The 21,638-nt window shown below is 43.8% G+C and overlaps 1 protein-coding gene across 2 annotated transcripts in view; it reads left to right on the top strand.

Moving 5' to 3' along the window:
• DMRT1 (doublesex and mab-3 related transcription factor 1) overlaps positions 1–21,638 on the top strand; it is a 199,909-nt gene that overhangs the window by 131,779 nt on the left and 46,492 nt on the right. The window contains exon 4 of one of the 2 annotated variants that reach the window (XM_075597335.1): positions 11,620–11,778. In XM_075597335.1, coding sequence (XP_075453450.1) covers positions 11,620–11,778 — 159 coding nt within the window. Of the gene's footprint in view, positions 1–11,619; positions 11,786–21,638 lie in introns of both variants that reach the window. The other variant, XM_075597326.1, reaches the window with a different exon arrangement.

Here is a 21,638-nt window from a genome sequence, read left to right as displayed (position 1 = left end):
CCCGATTGGCTCTACCATATCCTACAACCTGGACCCTACCAGAGCCTTTAAAGTCTTCTACGTCTTTTTCTGCATCCCAGTCTCATATATACCATTTAGGGGGAACAGCTTATTCTATTTTCTGGGGAGAAACTACAGCAAAAGTCACAAAACTATCCCCCCCCTCACCCCCCGTAGCTTCCTCTCCCTTGCCTTACACCGTAGAGTACATCACAGGGGAGTAAAGGACCATATTAAGCCATGAAACATAGCATCTTATAGTGCCCTGGTCTCCGGCATGGGTTCTACAAGAGGCAACAGGAAGCCACAGGGAGTCGGCATGCTTGAATGCTGCCTGGAGCCAGGACGCCACTGACCTCATTTACAGCACAGATTTGGGAAAGGTGTAGTCTGCCGTCCCAGCAGCTTGAGCGGACACCTTGGAGGGGGCAGTAGAGGTCAGCTGGCAAGTCATGATCCTTATACCTGCCAATACCTAAGGGAAAGCTGCTGTTTAGCACCTTGGGTTACATTGGAGGATAGCAACCATGTTAATTGTGCTCAGCACATTGAAATACTTTGCGGTTCATATATCAAGGCTAAAGTGGTGCAATTCTGGGGCAAAAAATGGCACCAGATTTATCAAGTAAAAAAAATGTTGATATTTGATAAACCTTGGGCAGATTTTTGTGCACCATAATTGCACCACTTTTGTCTTGACCCAATTGAATTGAATTTGTGCTGTACTCCTCTTTTCTTGGTATTTTTGTATGTGAAAACTTCAATGTTATTTTCCTTTTTTTGCTTATATAAATGTATTTATTTAGTTATCCCACCAGGGAGTCACAACGCCCTAACAGTGGCACGGTAGTCTCCAGCATTGCTCCTCGTTGTGGAGCACAGTGATATTGCAGAGTGTGGTTGCAATTTGAATATATGGGGGTCTATGTACCGGAGTAGAAAAAAAAAGTGTGTGTAGACGCACGGCTGTTTTTTGGAGCAGAGCAGCGGCACGTGTAAGAACCGTTTCTTACATCGGATGCAGACCTTGGGGTCTACACCAATTCAGATGTGGAGGATTTTTGCAGGCAAACAAGAGGCAAGAAGAGTGTTATCTCGTTATAATCTGTGTTATAAGCATGTAACTGACCCTGCCCATGCAGCAAGCTAGGCAGAGAGGGGGAAATTCTAGCAAAATACTTAGATACATAGTGTAGGGTGATAATGTCCTGGTTTTGCACCAACATTGCTTTTATAACAACCCCCCCCCCCCTTTAGATTACATTTTCTGACAAGTCTTGTGTGGCCCCATTAAAGACTAGTGGTTGTTTTCAAGGGAAATATGTGCTAATTCTTTGTAAAGTCTACATAGTCCGTCTTGCCAATGCTATTTTTATAACTGGACTCTTCTGCTGGTCTCAAAAGCACTTGAACCCCTTTGTTATGCCCTTTCACTCCAGTTTAGTAACATGAGGCATTGTAATGCAGATCAAACATGGTGCATTAGGGGAAGGGGTAATATCTATGGAATATGTATCAATGAAAAAGTGTAATTGAAATCAATATAATTTTTTTTGATACATACAGTGCAGATTTTTTGCACCAGTTTTGCCTTGATACATAACCCCACCCCACCCCACAATAAAGTCCACATGCTAGATTTCCATAAGGTGACGTGTTTGCTGCATTCTCTATCGTGGTCATCTTGGTGGAGACTTTTGAAGCTACAAGATTACACAATCTTGATTAAATCACACTAGCAGACATGTAGGTTTCCCACTGTCACTGCTCAATGAGCTCGGCCATGGATCCAAGAGGTTGGCCCCATGACATCCTGTGATATTATTGGCGTTGGTCCCCTTGTCTGAGGTTGCCGGGAATGAGGTTGTCATTCTCAGAGTACGGGTAGGAGGACAGAAAGTGGCAGCTGGACAGAATGTTTTGCACGGCTAAATAAACACCTTAAACCATAGTTCCCAGTCCTCAGATTCCCAGTCCTCAGAGTTCCCAGTCCTCAGATTCCCAGTCCTCAGAGTTCCCAGTCCTCAGAGTTCCCAGTCCTCAGAGTTCCCAGTCCTCAGAGTTCCCAGTCCTCAGATTCCCAGTCCTCAGAGTTCCCAGTCCTCAGAGTTCCCAGTCCTCAGAGTTCCCAGACCTCAGAGTTCTCAGTCCTCAGCGTTCCCAGTCCTCAGCGTTCCCAGTCCTCAGCGTTCCCAGTCCTCAGCGTTCCCAGTCCTCAGAGTTCCCAGTCCTCAGAGTTCCCAGTCCTCAGCGTTCCCAGTCCTCAGAGTTCCCAGTCCTAAGAGTTCCCAGTCCTCAGAGTTCCCAGTCCTAAGAGTTCCCAGTCCTCAGAGTTCCCAGTCCTAAGAGTTCCCAGTCTCTAACTTTAGAAGACTGAATGTATCGGGTAGTATTCAATATCAGCTTGTTAAGTATATTTTACAGGGAGGGTTTCCGTATGTGCTTCTTATCTGGATTTTGTTTTCTTTTCCCATCCTTCCCTCTAGCAGCTTGGTTAGAAAAAGATGAAGTTACTGCTCCTTAACGGCAAAAAAAGACAAATAAGTTATGTATAGTCACTAAAATGAGATGGATAATCCTGAAATGATTTATTACAGCTGCTTGCCCTAAACAATTCATTGCAAAAGGATTTATAAGACAAACCATTTGTGATAATGTTTATTCCAAATTCATGGGCAGAAATATAACTGTATAATGCTGCCTGTCTACAATATTTGATCAAATTATTTTTAGCTCACTGCTTCTGAGAGCCACAAATGTCGAATTTGCATAGCATTTGTGATTATAGTCCTGGCCTTTTGTTAGGTTTTGAGTTGTGGTAATGTATGAATAACCGTGCCCACTTGCTCCTACTAAGAACCCTCCAAGCAATAGATTAGTGCGCAGAAGAGCTAAGGTTAAATCGTTGGAAAGACTGAAAATAAGGACAGATTTCCCGTATCTTTACACTTCCACATCCCAGGCAGAGGGGCACCCCATAACCGCACTTAACCTTGGGTTTCAGCGTGTGCCTTTCTTTTAGCGTGAAAGCTTCTTGAAGCAGTGACGTCCGTACCATATATCACTGGTACCTGTTTATCAAAGTCTGGTGATAAAGAATTGCAGTAGATAGTTAACCCTCTTGTAAGAGATGTGTGCAGAGGTACATATAATGGAGACAGATTTGGGTGAAATAATATCTTGGCTTTATTGAGCCTGTTCCTTTATCCAGGCAAAACATACAAAAACAACAAAATAACCAACCTCTATCCCTTTGTAAGGGCTAACTTACTTCCCCAGACCCTATCTGCAGGACTGGAGGGATATTCCCATTACCAGCCTATCACCCCAAAGTCTCAGGAGGTACCTTAAGCAGGTGGCCCTCCATGTCAGTCTCTGGCAGGTTCCTGGGTCCTCTGTCCAGGAAATATAGGTCTCTGGATGTCTTGGTGTCTTGATCTCAGCACACCCTTTGTGCTCAAGACAGTGTCTGTGTGCAGGCTTCTCTGCTCTCCTTCTGTCAGCCCAAATGTGAGCTAAGGAATCTCTCTCCTGTGTCTCACATGAGGCTTTTTACAGAGCTCTCATTAGTCCAGGAGGAGACTAGTTAATTGAGTGGCTGCAATTAACTATCTGTCTGCTGGATTCTCAGAGTTCTGAGGCTGCTTTATTTAAACAGGGATATGTCCCTGTTACACATCTCAATGCCAGCATTTATATTACCTTAGCAATACATGGGGGTAACAGTAAAGAGAACAGGTAACATGAGGACTCCAGGTCCTGTGGACATAATATTTGCTAATCCCCTGCCTGCTTCCTTGTAACCCCCTAAATACCTCCTCATCCCACAAGAGGTTCCAATTTTTGGGCCACAGGATAGGGCTTCACGTCCCTCTGCTGCCCCTTACCTGCTGGCATCCTCTGTGGCGGTTTTCAGTCCGCCCTGCTTCTTTCCTCACTGCTTGCTGTCTGTGCACCTCCTTCTTAGCTTTCCGGCGCTAATTGCCGGCTCACCGGCTGGCTCAGCGCTTAGTTATGCTCAGCTGCTGTATACAGGCATACCCCGTTTTACGTACACTCGCAAGTACGTACATTTATTTTTAGTTGCACCATACCCCTGTGTACGTACGCATGCTTCGCGAGTACGGACAACAGGGGGCGGCGTGCGCATGCGGTGGCGGCGTGCGCACCTCAACAATCCCGCAACCTCTTTCATGCTTGTCCCTATTATGGTGCGCTCGATCTCCCCGTTCCCTCTGCCCTCTCATCTGTCTCCGTTTCCCCTGCACTCCCGCTCCATAAATCAGCAGCTAAACCAGTGATTCCGCCCGCACTCACTGCAGCCCCTGGCTCTGCTCCCTCCGCTCTCCTCCCCCCTCCTCCCTCCTCAGAGCTCGCTCTTGCCTGCTGCGAAACTTTGCATGTGAACTACAGAGCTACGGAGCAACGGGAAGGAGAAGATCTTCTGCTGCAATCTTTGCTTGTGTGTGTGTGACTGAGTGTGTGTGTGTGTGTGTGACTGAGTGACAGTGTGTGACTGTGTGTGTGTGACTGAGTGACAGTGGGTGACTGAGTGACAGTTTGTGACTTTGTGTGTGTGTGACTGAGTGTGTGTGTTTGACTGACTGAGTGTGTGTGTGACTGAGTGACAGTGTGTGACTGAGTGTGTGTGTGTGTGTGTGTGTGTGTGTGTGACTGAGTGACAGTGTGTGACTGTGCGTGTGTGTGACTGAATGCGTGTGTGTGACTGAATGCGTGTGTGTGACTGAGTGCGTGTGTGTGACTGTGTGCAAGTGTGTGACTGTGTGTGTGTGTGTGTGTGTGTGTGTGTGTGTGTGTGTGTGTGTGTGTGTGTGTGTGTGTGTGTGTGTGTGTGTGTGTGTGTGTGTGTGTGTGTGTGACTGAGTGTGTGTGTGACTGTGTGTGTGTGTGTGTGTGACTGAGTGTGTGTGTGTGACTGAGTGAGTGAGAGTGCGTGACTGACTGAGTGAGAGAGAGTGCGTGACTGACTGAGTGAGAGAGAGTGCGTGACTGACTGAGAGAGAAGGAGAGAGAGAGACTGCGAGAAGGAGAGAGACAGGAGAGAGCTGCTATACAGTACTGACCCGCGTGCGCGCCTCTCACCTCCTTGCTTGCTCCCATTCATTTTATTTGAATAAACCCTACTGTATTTATTTTGGTTACAAATGCATTATTTACACCAGTTATGCACATATATGATGTTTGCAGTACAGTACATGCATTGTAAAGTGGAAAAAAGGTAATGCTTCACTTTAAGTACATTGTCACTTTACATACATGCTCCGGTCCCATTGCGTATGTTAAAGCGGGGTATGCCTGTACTGCATATCAGTTACTCTGTCTCACATTCCTCTCTAGATACAGAACCCAATAGTTGTACTCCGGCAAAGGAAGGAGGGGCGGCTAGCTTTTGTTTTTATATAGGATACCTTTTCTTTAATAAATATGGTGCTGTATTAGCTTCAGTTGCAGCCATTGGGGTCCATGGCCTAGATTCATTAAAGGTCCATAAATGGAAATCGGCATTATCAGTATACTCAATTTCATTTTTATTTATCGACCTATTCACTAAAGCCATATCGTAAGTGCTAAAGCAGAGATACAGACTTTTTTTAGCGGTGGTTTGTGCTAATGTGATTTTTAACAGAGCATATAGCAGTTAGCACCAAATTACTTATTCACATGCTATTCACTAAACTCTGAGATCTGGCTACTGCCACAAAATATTGCCAATTTTTTAATCTACCCCTGGCTAGCATTTGGCTCGTTTACTTATGCATATAATGGTCACTGTATACATAGACAAGCGAAGACTGGCCAACCTAGAATAGGTGATAACAATACATATTAACAATGTAGAATATATGAATATATTACGCCCATAGTAGCCCAAGTGGCTATCTAGTCACGATCAAGCCAGGACTAGGTGTCCTCTTGGGCTACTAAGTGGTTAATGTTTGCATATAGATGTAGCAGACGTTATCGCACCCGGTTAGCATTTCCTTAATGCTGGCGTATTATTTCATAGCAGTTCTATTGAAAACACCTGGTAAGGAGATTTAATTGTGTGCGTTTACTTGCGTTAACAAGGGTAATAACGCCTGCTACCTCTGTATATGGCTGTTATGCTTTTTGTTTATTACTTACTAGCTGAGATACCCGGCGTTGCCTGGGATTTGATTTTCCCGCTCCCCCTCTGTCTCCGCTCCCCTCCCCCGTTCACAGCTCCATTCCCCCCCCCCTTTCCCAGCTCGCCGCCCCCCCCCCCCGTTAACATCCCCGATTCCCCCCCTTCACAGCTGTGTTCCCCCCTTCACACCTCTCTTCCCCTTCACAACTCCTTCCCCCCCTTCACAGCTCCATCCACCCCACCTTGCACAGTTCCGTTCCCCCCACCCCCTCGTTCACAGCTGCGTTCCTCCACTGCTCACAGGTCCTTTCCCCCCCATCGTTCACAGCTGCGGGCCCCCGCCGGTCACAGCTCCGTTCCCCCCACCCCCTCGTTCACAGCTGCGTTCCTCCACTGCTCACAGGTCCTTTCCCCCCCATCGTTCACAGCTGCGGGCCCCCGCCGGTCACAGCTCCGTTCACCCCCTCCCCCCCTTAAGCTCCATTCCCCCCCTTCACAGCTCTACACATCACTCTCACACCCCTGCACCTCACATCACTCTCCCCCCCTGCACCTCACATCACTCTCCCCCCCTTTCCCTCACATCACTCTCCCCCCCTGCACCTCACATTACTCCCCCCCTGCACTGCACACCACTCTCCCCCCTGTACCTCACATCACTCTCCCCCTGTACCTCACATCACTCTCCCCCCTCTGTACCTTACATCTCTCTCCCCCCCATGCACCTCACATCACTCCCACCCCCTGCACCTCACATCACGTTCCCACCGGCACCTCACATCACTCACCCCTCTCCTGCACCTCACATCACTCACCCCCCCCTGCACGTCACATCATTCACCCCCCCCCCTGCACCTCACATCACTCTCCCCCCCCCCCCTGCACCTCACATCACTCCCCCCCCATGCACCGGACATCCCTGCCCCCCCCTACACCTGACAGCACTATCCCCCTCTGCACCCCACATTACTCTCCCCCTACACCCTACATTACTCTCCCCCCTTGCACCCCTCATCAGTTTCCCCCCCTGCACCTCACATCACTGCATCCCGTCCCCGGCACACGTTCCATCCCCCTGTCCCCGGCACTCGTCCGTCCCCCCTGTCCCCGGGCGCTCGTTCACCCCCCCAACCCCGGTCCCTGGGGCTTCTTCCCCCCGTCCCCACCGCTCCCAGCGGTGTGTATAGTACGGGGCCCGCGGGGTGAGGAGGAGAAGCGCCCGGGAGAGGTTACCTGGTGGTCCGAGCAGTGAGGAGGAGAAGCGGCAATTGAGGAGGATGGAAGATTGCCTGTGAGCCCCTGTTTGTGACGTGACCCCGCCCCGCAAACCCCGCCCCATAGCCAATGGAAGAGCGTGCCAGCGAAAGGTGTGGCCGGCCGCCAACCAATCAGAAAACGCACAAACCCACAGACAAACATCCTGACAGACAAACATTTCAGTTTTATATATATAGATAGGGTGTTTATATTGTACGTTAACACCTTTTGGTACCTGAAGGTAAATCATTTTCTGACACAAGGTTTTGTAAGAAATCCTATTACATAAACACTACGATACAAAAGTGTGATATTTCCCATCCCGACCCTACAACTGAATCATTAAAGCTGATTAACACTGAGGTCAATGAGATATACTGTACCTTATTTATATTGTTAATTTTTTGAACCGCAGAGCTAACACATGGCTGTAATTCTAAAACGTAACACCTGATGTCTTTTTCACCATGGAATTGGTCCGCTTTTATTTATTTTTTAGCTGGGTAGGTAACATTTTGTATGTTATTTGTTTCGTATTACAGTATCTTAAATCTGACCCCATCTATACATAAATAAACAACATTATTAATAAAGCATGCAAAGTTCTTTTTTAGGGGAAAGGATAATACATGCTTTATTATTACACACGCATTCTCTATTATCATTTTATTTTTTTCAGTATCTTCTCAATGGCTGAACCAAAAACAGAACTAAAAATGAATGTTACCTCTGGATTAATATATAAACATATTTGCCTATTAGAAAAACAAATGAACAAAAGAAAGGCATAAAAATAGAACGATTTATGTTGTGGAACACTGAAAAGAAAATGATACCACTACAGTGATTTCCTCTTACATGAACATAAAGGATATAGGATACAAATTGGACTACAGGCAACTGAACCCTAATTAGCCCTTTGACATAAGCAACATACACTGTATAATTGTCTTTTTTTCCCATAGTGGGGGGGAGGGGAGGCGCAGAGAGGGGGGTTGCAGTTTGGTTTCATTTTTCTATACAAATTTGCAAATCCAAACATGTTTTCAATTAGGAATCAATGGTGAAATGACCTGGAAGGTGTTACGTGGATGTATTCATTCGAGTCTAGAACTTCAACACCGCTACAGCATATGTGGCGAACTCTGAACACTAGGAACAGAATATTACAGCAGATTGCTGTATAGACTAGGAATATGCAGTGCAGGCAATCTGGGTGAACTTGCCTTTAGAAGTCATAGTTAGAATGCCCTCCACACTGCAGATTTATGCTAAAAGTATCGTAATGTTTCTGACAGCTCATGTGTGACATGACCAGAACCTATATTTCTCGGAGGAGATAATATAAGAGGTTTATTTTTTCCAATAGTGCTGATAGGGCTATATCTCTTCATGTCACCGCAGTTTGAGATTCAGATGGCAACATATTGTTTATGGGTCAGTGCTTTTGTCTAAAAGAGTAGCTGGGAACAGAATAGCAGAGGTTAATTAAGTATGTCTATCAACCCAGGACAGATATAGATGTTTCCTTTAACAGCCAAGCCAGGATGGCAATGATTCAAGCCCGTGTCTCGTCTGTCCTCCCTTCTTAATGCCGCAAGACGTGCCCCAGGCTTACTACAAACGGCTGTAATATTCTTCTGGAGGGGAAGAGTCAGCGACATGCAGTGTTATTGCAGTAAGGTTAGGGGTAAAATGCAGCAGCCCTCCCAAAATATAGTACAGAACACAAAATGAATATTACTCGCATATTAAATATCCAATGTTTTAACCCCTTTACCGGGGGCCTTCCTCGGGACTCTGAGGGATTGAAACGTTGGGATATTTAGTATGTGAATAATACATTTATTTTGTTATGTTACCATATGGATCTAGGGATTGGGACTTAGCAGCACTGACACCCAGCATTTTTTTTTAACCCCCTGAACACCACGCTCTCTCACATTATTTGTTATTGCAGTGTGCATGAAAGGACACACCCATGCAACACATTACAGATCAATTTAGGAATTGTTACCTAGTTTAACACATGTTGGGTTTTGCTAATTTGTGAAACAAATAAGAAATACAATCTAACTGCCAAAAAAACGCTATAAGACATAGGACAAATTACGTGCATGTTTAAAGGCTAAATAGGACTCGTTCTCAGGAAAGAATATAGCCGTGAACAAACCTGAGTTCTTATTTAAATAAAAAAAAGGCAAGGGAGCACATTTGTGAAGATGCCAAGCGAGTAATATTATTTCAGGAAAACTGCAAGCAAGCGGAGAATGTCACAATGAAAAGTATCCCAGCTGGGTGAGGAAAATAGGACCCATTTTTAAGGGGGGTGGGGGACATTCAGAAATAATTGAATATGCTTAAACATAGATTTTTTTTTTACAAGAAACAAATGCCACTGAACCTCTGAAAGTGTACTGCCATATTAAAAAAAAAATCTTTACGTTTGATATACTATTTTCATACATTATTTGTTTCCTGCACTACCCACTATTGTTTTTGTGCTTTCTTTATGCTAAAGTACTTTAGAGATATAATCCATGGAATAAAATTGTTATTAATATACTCATATCCCCATAAACACATCCTTCAGAAAAACGACTGCTCTGTTTAGTTTTTAGGCTTCCTAGCTTCCTAATTTACTTAAATCCCAGTGGGGTTTTTTTTTCAATTACTGTGTCAGTTTGCATTTCACTTTTTATTTCATTTCCAATTATTTTTTTCCATTCCAGTTTTCCCATTTTTTTTGCAGAACGGATGTCGCGGCTTGTTTTATTTATTTATTTTTCCTTTCTTGAGCTGCACTTCAACCTGCACAAGGATGTAACATCTTGAGAGGGGTTTTTAAAGAAAAGTAGGAATTAACAGACAATGGGCAGTCTAGTCGTGGGGTAAAGAGCCGAGCCAAGAAATATGCTACATACATGCCAGTGAGCTGAAACAACTAGATAATAGCACTTTTGTTTTTGGACTACTGGCCATATGGAATTCAGTGGAGTTTCACTGTTTCCAGACTGAATGTTTCCAACTGCAGTACATTGTTCTCCAGACTTCACCCATCTTCTGGGGCATTTGCCTTTGACAACTACTATCTGTGCCTCCAGGACCATTGCGTGGGCCTCTTATCTGACACTGCGCATGAGCACAGTTTATAATTCCAAAGAACCCCCCTCACCCCCCAAAGTGACATTGTTGATTTTAAGGATGATAACATTTGCTGAAGCAAGCACATTATTATTGTTGCAGTGCTCTGTTTGCATATTTGTAACCTAAGACTACCCGTTTTTGGCACACCAGTGCGTTGCTGGGCCCTCCTGCCTTTAAAGAAGCAATTCATGGGCTTTTTTTTTTAATTACTGTTTTTATTTATTTATTATTACATAAGATTGAAGCAGGGAGTCTCCTAAGCTGAACCCCATTCATTTCAGTCCCTGCTTCCCGAGTTACAGACCTCTGAAGTGGGTGCCAGCATCTAGGCAAAGTTTAAAGCCCCCCGTGTCATGTGGGCCAATAGGAAGCGGAACCTGATGTCATCAAGGGTTCCTATTGGCCCGCAGGCGCGGGAGCTTTGAGACAGCGCTATTGCATGAACGAGCAGAGCGGATACCGGCAACCCCCCTAAGGAGGTATCTCCGGAAGCAGGGGGTCCCCAGAGCTGAAATGAATGGGGCTCAGCTCTGGAGACCCACTGCTTCAATCCTATGTTTTAAAAAAAATGTCATTGCCAAAACATATCGCCTGCTTTTAGTGTGTTTTGAAATATTTTACAGTGAACAATATATTTCAATAAATGTAATCTACAATCAATCATTACAGCTAATTGACATGTCTGTTGTAGAAAATGGGCTTAGATCCTGTTTTCAGGGGTAGCTGGAAGCGTTGAGAGTCTGAAGTAACAAGACAGAAAAACAAAACTGTCTGTGAAGAGACTTGCGAATTATCAGATGTATGCAAGCGCCGTTGTCTCCTTCAGATGATACAACAATTGGAATCGCCATACTCTTCTGTAGTCGTCAGTGGCCATGCACTTATGGTCTTTTTTTTTTAAGGTGTCCATCTTCATTGCGTTATGCCCTTTGAAACGCGCCCTCGTTATTGGGTCCATTCTGGGTTCGTCCTGCGCACAGTTTTATCAGTTTACTTTCAGGTTGCATATCATTTTGTGGCCGGGAAAAATGTGGGTCCTTGTCATTATTTAGCTAACTCGGCTTTTGTCTTTGTGCATTGGACAGATGAAGAGCAGCGAGAATCGTTTGTCTGGACACAGCACAAGCTCTCAGTACAGGATGCACTCCTATTACCCTTCATACCTGGGACAGAGCGTCGCCTCTTCCGCCTGCGTCCCGCCCATCTTCACTTTTGAGGAGAGTCCATCCTACTCAGAGGCCAAGGCAAGTGGTAAGTCCCTCGCTGGAATAAGTGTTCACCATATACATAACCACAGAAAAGTACTGGGATTTTTTTTGTAGGTTCCGAATGTCCGTCAAACACCCTGCGTGTTGTTTTATTCACTAAATGCTTGGAGATTTGTCAGAAATCTGCAGATATTGGGGGGAAAAAGCTAACATATTTCCGCACTGCTTTGTATAACAACCACATTATGTGTATTTATGCAACACCTCGAGTTTCAAAGTGCATCGTAGTTTTACTTACAGCTTTAGGCTGAGGCTTTGCGTGCCGGAGCGCGTGACGTCATGCGAGCTTGTCGGCCAAGCGATCTTGTGGCCTGTGAGGCATGCCGGAGGCGCGTCCATGATGTCACATGAGCGGTTCGCCCTCATTGGCTGAACTCACGCGACCCGGCCGTCGCGATACAAAATCAAAAAATGTCTTGCAAAAAAAAAAAAAAGAAGAAAACCTGTCGCTCATATGCGCGTGCGGGGGCACCCTATGGATGTCCACATTGACTGCCTGTGTTTTGTTTGCTGCATCGCGCACGCTGTCACACTGAGCATGGACGCGGCCTGTGCAGTAGGTGGTTGGTTTTGTCTGGGAGGTCTTTCTGAAGAAGGCAAAGGAGCACAGTACTGCAACTCTGACACATAAAATGGTTTGTCAACTCTGACACATAAAATGGTTTGTCCAAAATCATGAGATAGAAAGTTGTGGGCTCTGTTCCCACCTATACCTTTTCCAGGCGGAATCTTACAACACAATTACTTGTATTTATGTTTTCATTTTATTGCAACTTGAATCCTAAAACTGAGGTGTCCGGAAACATGCCATTTGTTACTTCATGGTGAGGAAGTATTTCCTTCTCCACCAGTAATGCATTGAGAGCTATTATTACGAAGCAGCGCTACTCCGCAAAACATATTCTGTCACCACTTACTAAATATGGTCCTTTACCGCCAGTTCAGATGAATAGGCTGTAAACGTCAGTAAGAAAAGATATCGTTTCAGCAAAGAAAGAGAAATAGTTTAATGGAGGCGCTAAACCTCACTGGCGGGGACACCAAAAATAGTCACATTAAAAAAGGTTGCACATCAATACAGAACTAACTGTTCAACAGTTGTCACCAGAAACAGACTAATAAGTCCAAATTGTGGAAGTAATTCTTTTATTGTGGAACATGCACAATAATGCAACGTTTCCAGCAGAGCCGGCTATTGAGCCGAGATGTATATACCCACATAGGTGGGGCTGTAGGTTTTTGGCCACCATTACTGCACCCGTTAACACGTTAGGAGATCATGACTTTTTTTTTTTTAACGCATTATGGCCCTCAGAAAAAAATGGCATTATCCATTTCCCATCCTAACGCATTAACCAGTGCAACAACGGCTGCTACGTCTGTATAGCCATGAGTGAGGGACATATTGTTATAACATTGGCCATTCCCCAGTTATGTTGGTAACATCATTGCTTGTGGCCATTTCTCATCTCCATAAATGCTAGGAGCAGCAACGTTTCTTAAATCATGGTGCTTCTGGTGGTAAGTTTGGGCACTCGGACTCCCACAGCTATAGTTTTTTGTTAAGACAAGTATTCCATAATTTCACGTTTTTCCTTTTTTTCAATACACACCACCCCTTATTAAGCTGAAAAATTCCACTTCTTTCCCTAATAACTAAGAGAGTTATTCAATCAGGCACTACCATCCAATCAGGCACTACCTCATCAGGCACTACCATCCAATCAGGCACTACCTCATCAGGCACTACCATCCAATCAGGCACTACCTGATCAGGCACTACCATCCAATCAGGCACTACCCGATCAGGCACTACCATCCAATCAGGCACTACCTGGTCAGGCACTACCATCCAATCAGGCACTACCTGATCAGGCACTACCATCCAATCAGGCATTACCTCATCAGGCACTACCATCCAATCAGGCATTACCTCATCAGGCACTACCATCCAATCAGGCATTACCTCATCAGGCACTACCATCCAATCAGGCACTACCGCACGTAAACTTCCATTCAAGTCAAAAAGGGGTTCTGTGCTGTAGTGCGATCTTTGGCACTATCGCACTTTAATAAATAAACCCCTAAATCTTTGAGCTAAACTGGGGGTATTTCATTTCATAACTGAATTGTTGAACAGCTGCTGCAAAAGGGTAGAACCGTTCATTTAGTGGGAACGCAATAGAGATGTCAGATTGTAAGTACATGGGGTATCTAATGGGCATATGTATTAAGACAGAATTGATGCAATTCTGGGGCAAACCCCTGATTCATATGTATGAAGGGAAAATATCAAGAGGGTGTTTTTTCTTTGACACACATGGTACATTTGTTTTACCCCAGAATAGCTCTACTTTTGCCTTGATATATATGCCCCTATGTGTGCAAGTCAGTCCTTCACTGCGGCAGATAAAACATACTTTTTGGAGGCAATAATAAAGAGAGCTGAAGACACCATGGAGAGGAGGACAAAACATTCCCCTTTGCCAGAGAAGCATGAACCAGAATAGGGCGCACATGCAATCTGACGGCTAAACGGCTAGTAATGCAGATAGTGAAAGATATCTGTGAGCACACATACAGGAAGAACCTATATTAAAAACAAGACGTTGTAACAAAACAAACCTTTCAGGTGGTTTTCGGATCAATCATGGCAAACTATTTGGGGGTCTGCGTATAAAGGCAAACGTGCTGCAGAACAATTGCACCAAATGTGTCAAAGAACAGAAAAAAAGCCTATTGATTTTTTGCCCCAGAACTGCACCACATTTGCCTTGATACATTGGGGTCCTGGCTGTTGACACCAACAAAGTACATTTCACGCTACACTAGGGTCGCCACATTTTCGTTTCTATAATACGGGAAGCCGAAATCCAGTATGAACGAGTGGCGTTATAGTGAGTGACGAATGATTTGCAAATTCTTGGGGCTGTAGGGTATCTCCCGCTTGACTGCTATATTCTTTGGGTTTTCTCATCTCTGCTCTTGGTAGTTCGGGGAAAGGCGCGCACTGAAGTAACGTGGTGGGAAAGAAGTGACGCTTACAGGGGTGTGGGGTCATGGTATTATAAGATGACCAGGCAGTGTCCTAACTTTATTATTTTAATAATTTAGTAAGTCGACATCTATCGGGAAAAGGGAACTATTACACTCAATTAGAAATCTTTTACGTTTTTATGACGGATTTCATTGCAGTCATTTTAAGTTCAGGCATTTCATGTCAAGGCACGAAAATACTGGGACAACTATGCATCCCGGCAGACCTCTCCGGGACATCGTGACAAGTCAATTATATAAGGGACAATCCCTGTATATACGGGACGTCTGACAACCCTACGTTATAACAGCAATGTATCAATTATTTTAGCCGCAGCAACTTTCACGTGAGAAAGGGATTTGGGGAATGGTTTTTAGCAGGATTTAAAACACGAGTTACTGGGTGGATGCACTAGTATAATGAGATCAAACATAGATCAAACCTGTTTTTAATTTTTCCTGGGTAGATTAAGAGGTCAGGTTTGCAATTAAGTTAACTTCTGAATTTAGGAGATTAGTGTCAAACATAGAAAACCCAGTTAGCACCTTCCTTGCATATGACTAGAAAAATGAATTGCGCTAGGTTAAGATGCCCCTGTCATCTGCTTGATATATTTCCCCATCCTGATAATTATGAGCTGGAAGTGTAGAAAGTTGTATGAAGGTTTACATCAAGACAGTGGCGTAGCTAGACTTGCGTGGGCCCCCGGGCAAAAAAAAATCCAGGGCCTCATTAATAGTAATACTGACTGCAATTTTTTTGTCCCTCTCCCTGATCCTCTCTCTCATCATCATCATCTCTCCCCTCCTCTCTCCACCTCCTCCCCCTCCTTATCTCTCCCCTCCTCATCTCTCCCCCCATCTCATCTCTACCCCTCCTCATTTCTCCCCCCATCTCATCTCTACCCCTCCTCATTTCTCCCCCTCCTCCTTCTCTCCCCTCCTCCTTCTCTCCCCTCCTCCTCCTCCTCCTCATCTCTCCTCCTCACCATCAAATCTCCCCCTCTTCACCATCAGATCTCCCCCTCATCACCATCTGATCTCCCCCTCATCACCGTCACCTCTCCCCCTCAACACCATCAGATCTCTCCCTCCTGCTCCTCCTCCTCAATGCTTACCTGTTATAGACAGGCGCAGGGAGATGGTATGCGGCGGCGGTGGGCCCCGGCGTTAAACAGAGATTTTTGCCGGCAGAGACACAGTACTTATTTCACAGGCAGAGCAGGACGGCACGAGGTGAGGAGTGCGCTCTAGCAGCAGACACCGGAAATAAGAAAGACTTCCGGGCCAGACCGCTCTAGCGTGTTCCTCCCCTGCCGTCCTGCTCTGCCTGTGTAGCAAGTGCCTGTCACTACAGGTGGGGGGGGGGGGGGGGGAGGGGAGAACGGGTCCCCCAAGAGCGCGGGCTGCCCGGGCTATAGCTACGCCCCTGCATCAAGAACTTGTCACGTCAGCAGAAAATGTTCACTTTGCACGTAAATGTATTCTATTACAGTATTTGATACTTATTCCGGTGAGTTGCTCTTCCCGGATGTAGGCCCATATTTACTAGGCTGTGTTATGCCATGAGACGCTCTCGGGCTCCGGAACTCACATTACAGCCCATTCTGGTAATTGAAGATGTCTTGTGACATAACTGCTTAGTAAAAAAAAATGAACCTCAATCCTTTTGAGGCCCAATCTGTCAGACAGGCGCCTGGCATGTCTGCAGTTCTAAAGTTGCATTCATTAAAGTCCAAAGCATGCTGAAATCTTTGGAAAAAAATAAACCGACATGTTTATTTTGGAAAGAAGCAGACAGTACCAACGCTGTGGTCTGTGCATCTGACCTTCATCGGGGCCTACGTGCTTTTTGCAGAACAGAATAGAGACCCTCAAAAAGCTGAGGGAGACACAACTAATTACATCTGCTGAGCCATGCTGCGCACTCTTTTTTTTATATACATTTTGTTTATTAAAGCAGATCCAATGTAACAGAACAATGGTTTGCAGACGTACATCCATCATGAATTAGGAACATTCTCAAATAAACATTATTTTCACAATTTATCAAACACTGCGTTTTGTTCATTTAAATCCATTCTTACTGTTAATTTTGACCGTCGCCCCCCCCCCCCTTTTTTTTACAACTGAACTACTAAACGTTCACACTTTAAAATGCCCTATCAAATCATATTTATCAGTGCCCTCTATGCCCCCTCCCTATTAGGACAATATAGACGAGGGATGGCCAACTCCAGTCCTCAAGGGGGCCACCAACAGGTCAGGTTTTCAGGATATTCCTGCTTCAGCACAGGTGCTGCAGTCTTGGGCTAAGCCACAGAATGAGCCACCTGTGCAGAAGCAGGGCTATCGTTAAAACCTAACCTGCTGGTGGCCATTGAGGACTGGAGTTGTCCACTCCTGGTATATTTCCCGTCGCTGCCCATTCTTACAGCACTCTAGTCGCGCAATCTCTAACGGAGACGTTACCACTGCGAGGGTAAGCTCTCTTGTCGGACGGGCATTGGTCAAACACGGTTCTGCACGTTAGGATTACTTGACGCTCCTTTTATTTCTTTTTCCATTTTTATACCAGACAGGACCATGGGAGTCTTGAAGCAAACATAAATACTCTTAATCATTATATGGTGCAGCACGTTTTTTTAGGATGAAGGCTTCTTCCCCCAAACATGAGATGCTGCTTGAGATTGCACTTCTATTGTGGTAAAGTGAAAAATAGGCGCAAACAGATAAAAGGGTAGTCACTATACTTAAAGTGAAAACAATAAATTCCTCTGATGAGTAAATAAGACAAGTAACACAAAAAGTGAAAAAGTGTTATAGAAATATATAATAAAATATATACAATTTCACCCCCTGCTCAGACCCACTGGAAGGGGTAGTCTTCACTCGTCCCCAATTGTTGCAATGGTACAGATTGCACTTCTACAGTATCTAGCTAAGTGGCAAACTGGTATGATCAAAGGAACAAAAGTCTCACGGAACGCATATGATTTGTGATATGCGCTGTTCCACCAAAAACATGATCTTACTTACAGGATTACATCTCATTAACCCCCCTTTGAAACTAAAGAAGCCTGTAGCACATTGCTGCAGCGCTGGCAGTGAAGAGGTTAAAATGCTGCGATAGCAGACAAAATGTAGGTGACTGTACCTTTTTCAACTGTATTTCCTTGTTAATATACTGTACCTGTGTGTTTCTTTGTTGTAATAGCTTTCTGGGAAAACCCTGTCCCTCCTTGGTCTTGAAATGAATGAGTCAGTATTACTACATTTACCACTGTAGTTACAGGTCCAAACAATCGCTGACCTGCTCAATATGTGTAATTATGCGCTCAAATTACGTATGAAGCCTTCCTGAAAAAATGTGTTTTTCTTTCTGACGCACAAAGAACGGTTTGTAAAGACTGGTCCTGCCTACAGTGTCCTGTGAGAATTGTGCCTGCCACACTAAGAGATCAGGAACGTACATATTACAAAGTGCAGTCTCGCCTATGTATAGGAGTGTGGCAGTGGTATATTTATTGGGTTAAACATTACTGATGACCTTTGTCTTTAAGTCTGTTTCGATAACCTCTACAGGGAAGGGATTTCCTTTCCTCGTGACCGTTATTATGTTTGTTGCATAACGTTTATTATAATACCCTGTATTGTGCCATATATATATATACTCAAGCTCTATATATAAAACTGTACCTACTGTACATACATGCAAGTATACTTTTTTTTATTAACTCCACTTCTTGAAGGAGCCACAATGCTTGGACTTATTCACTGACTGCAGTATTTTTACTGATAATGCGTCAAATAGCTATAGTGATTGTAATTTCTATTGCTGATTTTGCTGATTTTTTAGACATAAGGACATCCACTATCTGGATTAGTACCTTTTCTGTAGGCATATATGGGTGACTACCTATGCCATTTGGCCCACTGTGTCTTGATGTAGTGCCATCTATATGTATCTTCCGTGTATTTGTTTGCAGGAAGATTCTTTGGTTTGCCAATAGGGACTGGTCCTGGACTATGTTTACCTTGTCCCTCTTTACAACATCATTTTATATGTGATAAAAGGTTTTTAATGTACTAATCATATCACTACTACTGACCCATCTGAGTGCATTCAAGGGGGAATCTTTTGTGTGTTTGTTTATAGTTATCCTCATCCCCTTTTGCACCAGTTTTTGGTCATAATTAATACGCCCTTTAACTTTTTCCTTACCTCTGCTGATGCGGGAGCACCCCCCAGTCCCCTTCCCCTCCCTTTTCTCCCATCCCTGGATTTTCTATTGTTAAATGCACTTAGATATATCATGGGGTTTTTCCAGGATTTAAAAAAAAAAATGTTATCATTTATTATTTTGCTGAAGCGAAAATGTCTGTTTTGTATAAACCGTCCTTATACCTCTGAAGAGATGTTTTATTTATTTTTTCAGTTATGCTAGTAATCTAGTAATATGTTGCTGGCATCTTCAGCAGATGTTAAATATAACTTGCTCTGTTAGACATCTGCAGCTCTCCATTTTTGCAAGCTCTTTGTAAGTTATTCATTTAAGTTATTCATTCAGGTTCCCCTAGAGCTAAACCGTGCGATCTTTAGTTCCGGGGATACCGCGGTTCTCAAGATTCTGACTGTTCCACCAGTTACTGGTGTTCTGCCTATACCGGTGTTTTTCAAGCGGTGTTCCTAGGAACCCTTGGGTTCCCCGGGCATCCCTAAAGTGTTCCCTGCAATTTTCAGGTAATTTGACAATTATATAAAATACAGAAGAATTTACAATGCATCTGAAATCAGGCGCGCTATTAGAGAGGGTGGGGTTCCTTACAATGCATCTGATCTCAGACACTATTAGAGAGGGTTGGGGTTCCTTACAATGTATCTGATCTCAGACACGCTATTGGAGAGGGTTGGGGTTCCTTACAATGCATCTGATCTCAGTAGCGCTATTAGAGAAAGTTGGGGTTCCTTACAATGCATCTGATCTCAGACGCGCTATTAAAGTGGATTGGAGTTCCTCTGAATTTCACAATAAAAGGTTAAAAACCACAGCCCATGACATTTAACCAGCAGTCCAGTAGAAAGCTGCAGTAGTAATGCTCATGACTGTTAATAGTATCTACTCAAATTATATATGGCGTGAAAAAAATTGTTGAATTGCTGTATAGATAGCTCCATTTTGACCTCCCGGACACGTAATATGTTAACTATTCATATTTAATTGAACGAAGCATCAGATCTAATAAATACAATCATTTCCTGAAAGGACAAGAGTAGATCTTGTCAATAAAATAACTCTCAGTGCAAACTGCTGCTTTAAAGAAGGAAAATGAGTATTTATGAATACATGAGGCTTTGTAGAAATTAGACTCGGAGCAGAAATGTTCTATCTTCTTAAGGATGAAAGATTAAAGAACATTCCAAATTCTGAAACCTTTGATATTGCACCAGAATCATTCAGTCACATTCACCGCAGGAAGAAATGACTGCTGAATCACAAATCTCTGCATCATGATAAAATTGAGAGCTAAAGGACTGCTGTGAAACATGCATTTTTATAGGATTACTAAAAAGTTTATTTTCTGTTGAATTGTTAGAAGTGAGGACTGATGCTTCTAGAAATCTGGGGCATTATTGGCTAATGAAGCAAATTTTGACCTTTGTGGACCTTGAAATCTCAAAGCAATGTTAGGAGCCTGTTTTCCAGCTGTGGCATTAACAGGGCAGTTCCTCATGGTGACGGCTTATTTGGTACTTCTTTGGGAAACCACCTAGTAATTTGCTAACATGAATTTATGTTGCTTTGTATCTATGTTGTGTCCTGCGTTAGTAGCGCTTAGATACGTGTGAAGCAGGGCATTGCTGGGAGAGTAACATTCTGTAATCTTGGCCATAACACAAAGCTGCTGCTTTAAGATGACGGTGCTGTGTTCGGACACACTTAGCGAGGTGGTATAGTCTATGGCGAACTGTGATCTTATACAAGGTGATTCTGACGTTAGGTTAATGTATTGAGTAAAGGATTTGACAGGAAAATGTCACAGACCATTGCAAAGAAAGCAACATTTATTTATTAAATATTTTACCAGGAAGTAATACATTGAGAGTTACCTCTTGTTTTCAAGTATGTCCTGGGCACAGAGTTAAGACAAATAATACATGGTTACAAATACAGTTACATAAGTGAACAGGGTATACATTATATACAAGACATTGCATGCACAGTTAGAGATAATATATATTATAGGCGTATGAAACAGTTACAGACCAGATTAAAATGTGAGACAGCCTTAGATTTGAAAGAACTTAGACTGGTGGTGGATGTAAGAGTGTCCGGTAGGTTGTTCCAGTTTTGGGGTGCACGGTAAGAGAAGGAGGAGCGGCCGGATACTTTGTTGAGCGTTGGGACCATGAATAGTCTTTTGGAGTCAGATCTCAGATGATAAGTGCTGCATGTGGCAGGGGTGAGGAGTTTGCATCATGAACTATAAATGTAATCAGATCACTAACATGGTGTTCAACAGTCACAATTGCTACAAGCGAGATCCTCACTTTTGTTATCCTTAAATTATGTGCAAGAAAACAGAATATTTTGTGCGTTTTTACTTTGCACATCATTGTTTCATATATTTTACACTGATAAGGGCTATTTAGGAACACCACTGGTCTAATTTATCATTATCTCTCAAAACCACAAAGGTGCTGTTATATTCATATCGCCAAAACCTACAGTTCCACTCCATTTCTTTTAGATAGCGTCTCTCTGTTTTCATGCTTTACACAAGTACAGTATACGATT

Source organism: Ascaphus truei, chromosome 1 (genome assembly GCF_040206685.1).
Source record: "Ascaphus truei isolate aAscTru1 chromosome 1, aAscTru1.hap1, whole genome shotgun sequence".
Taxonomy (NCBI): Eukaryota; Metazoa; Chordata; class Amphibia; order Anura; family Ascaphidae; genus Ascaphus; species Ascaphus truei.
This window is presented reverse-complemented; position numbering and strand designations above follow the sequence as displayed.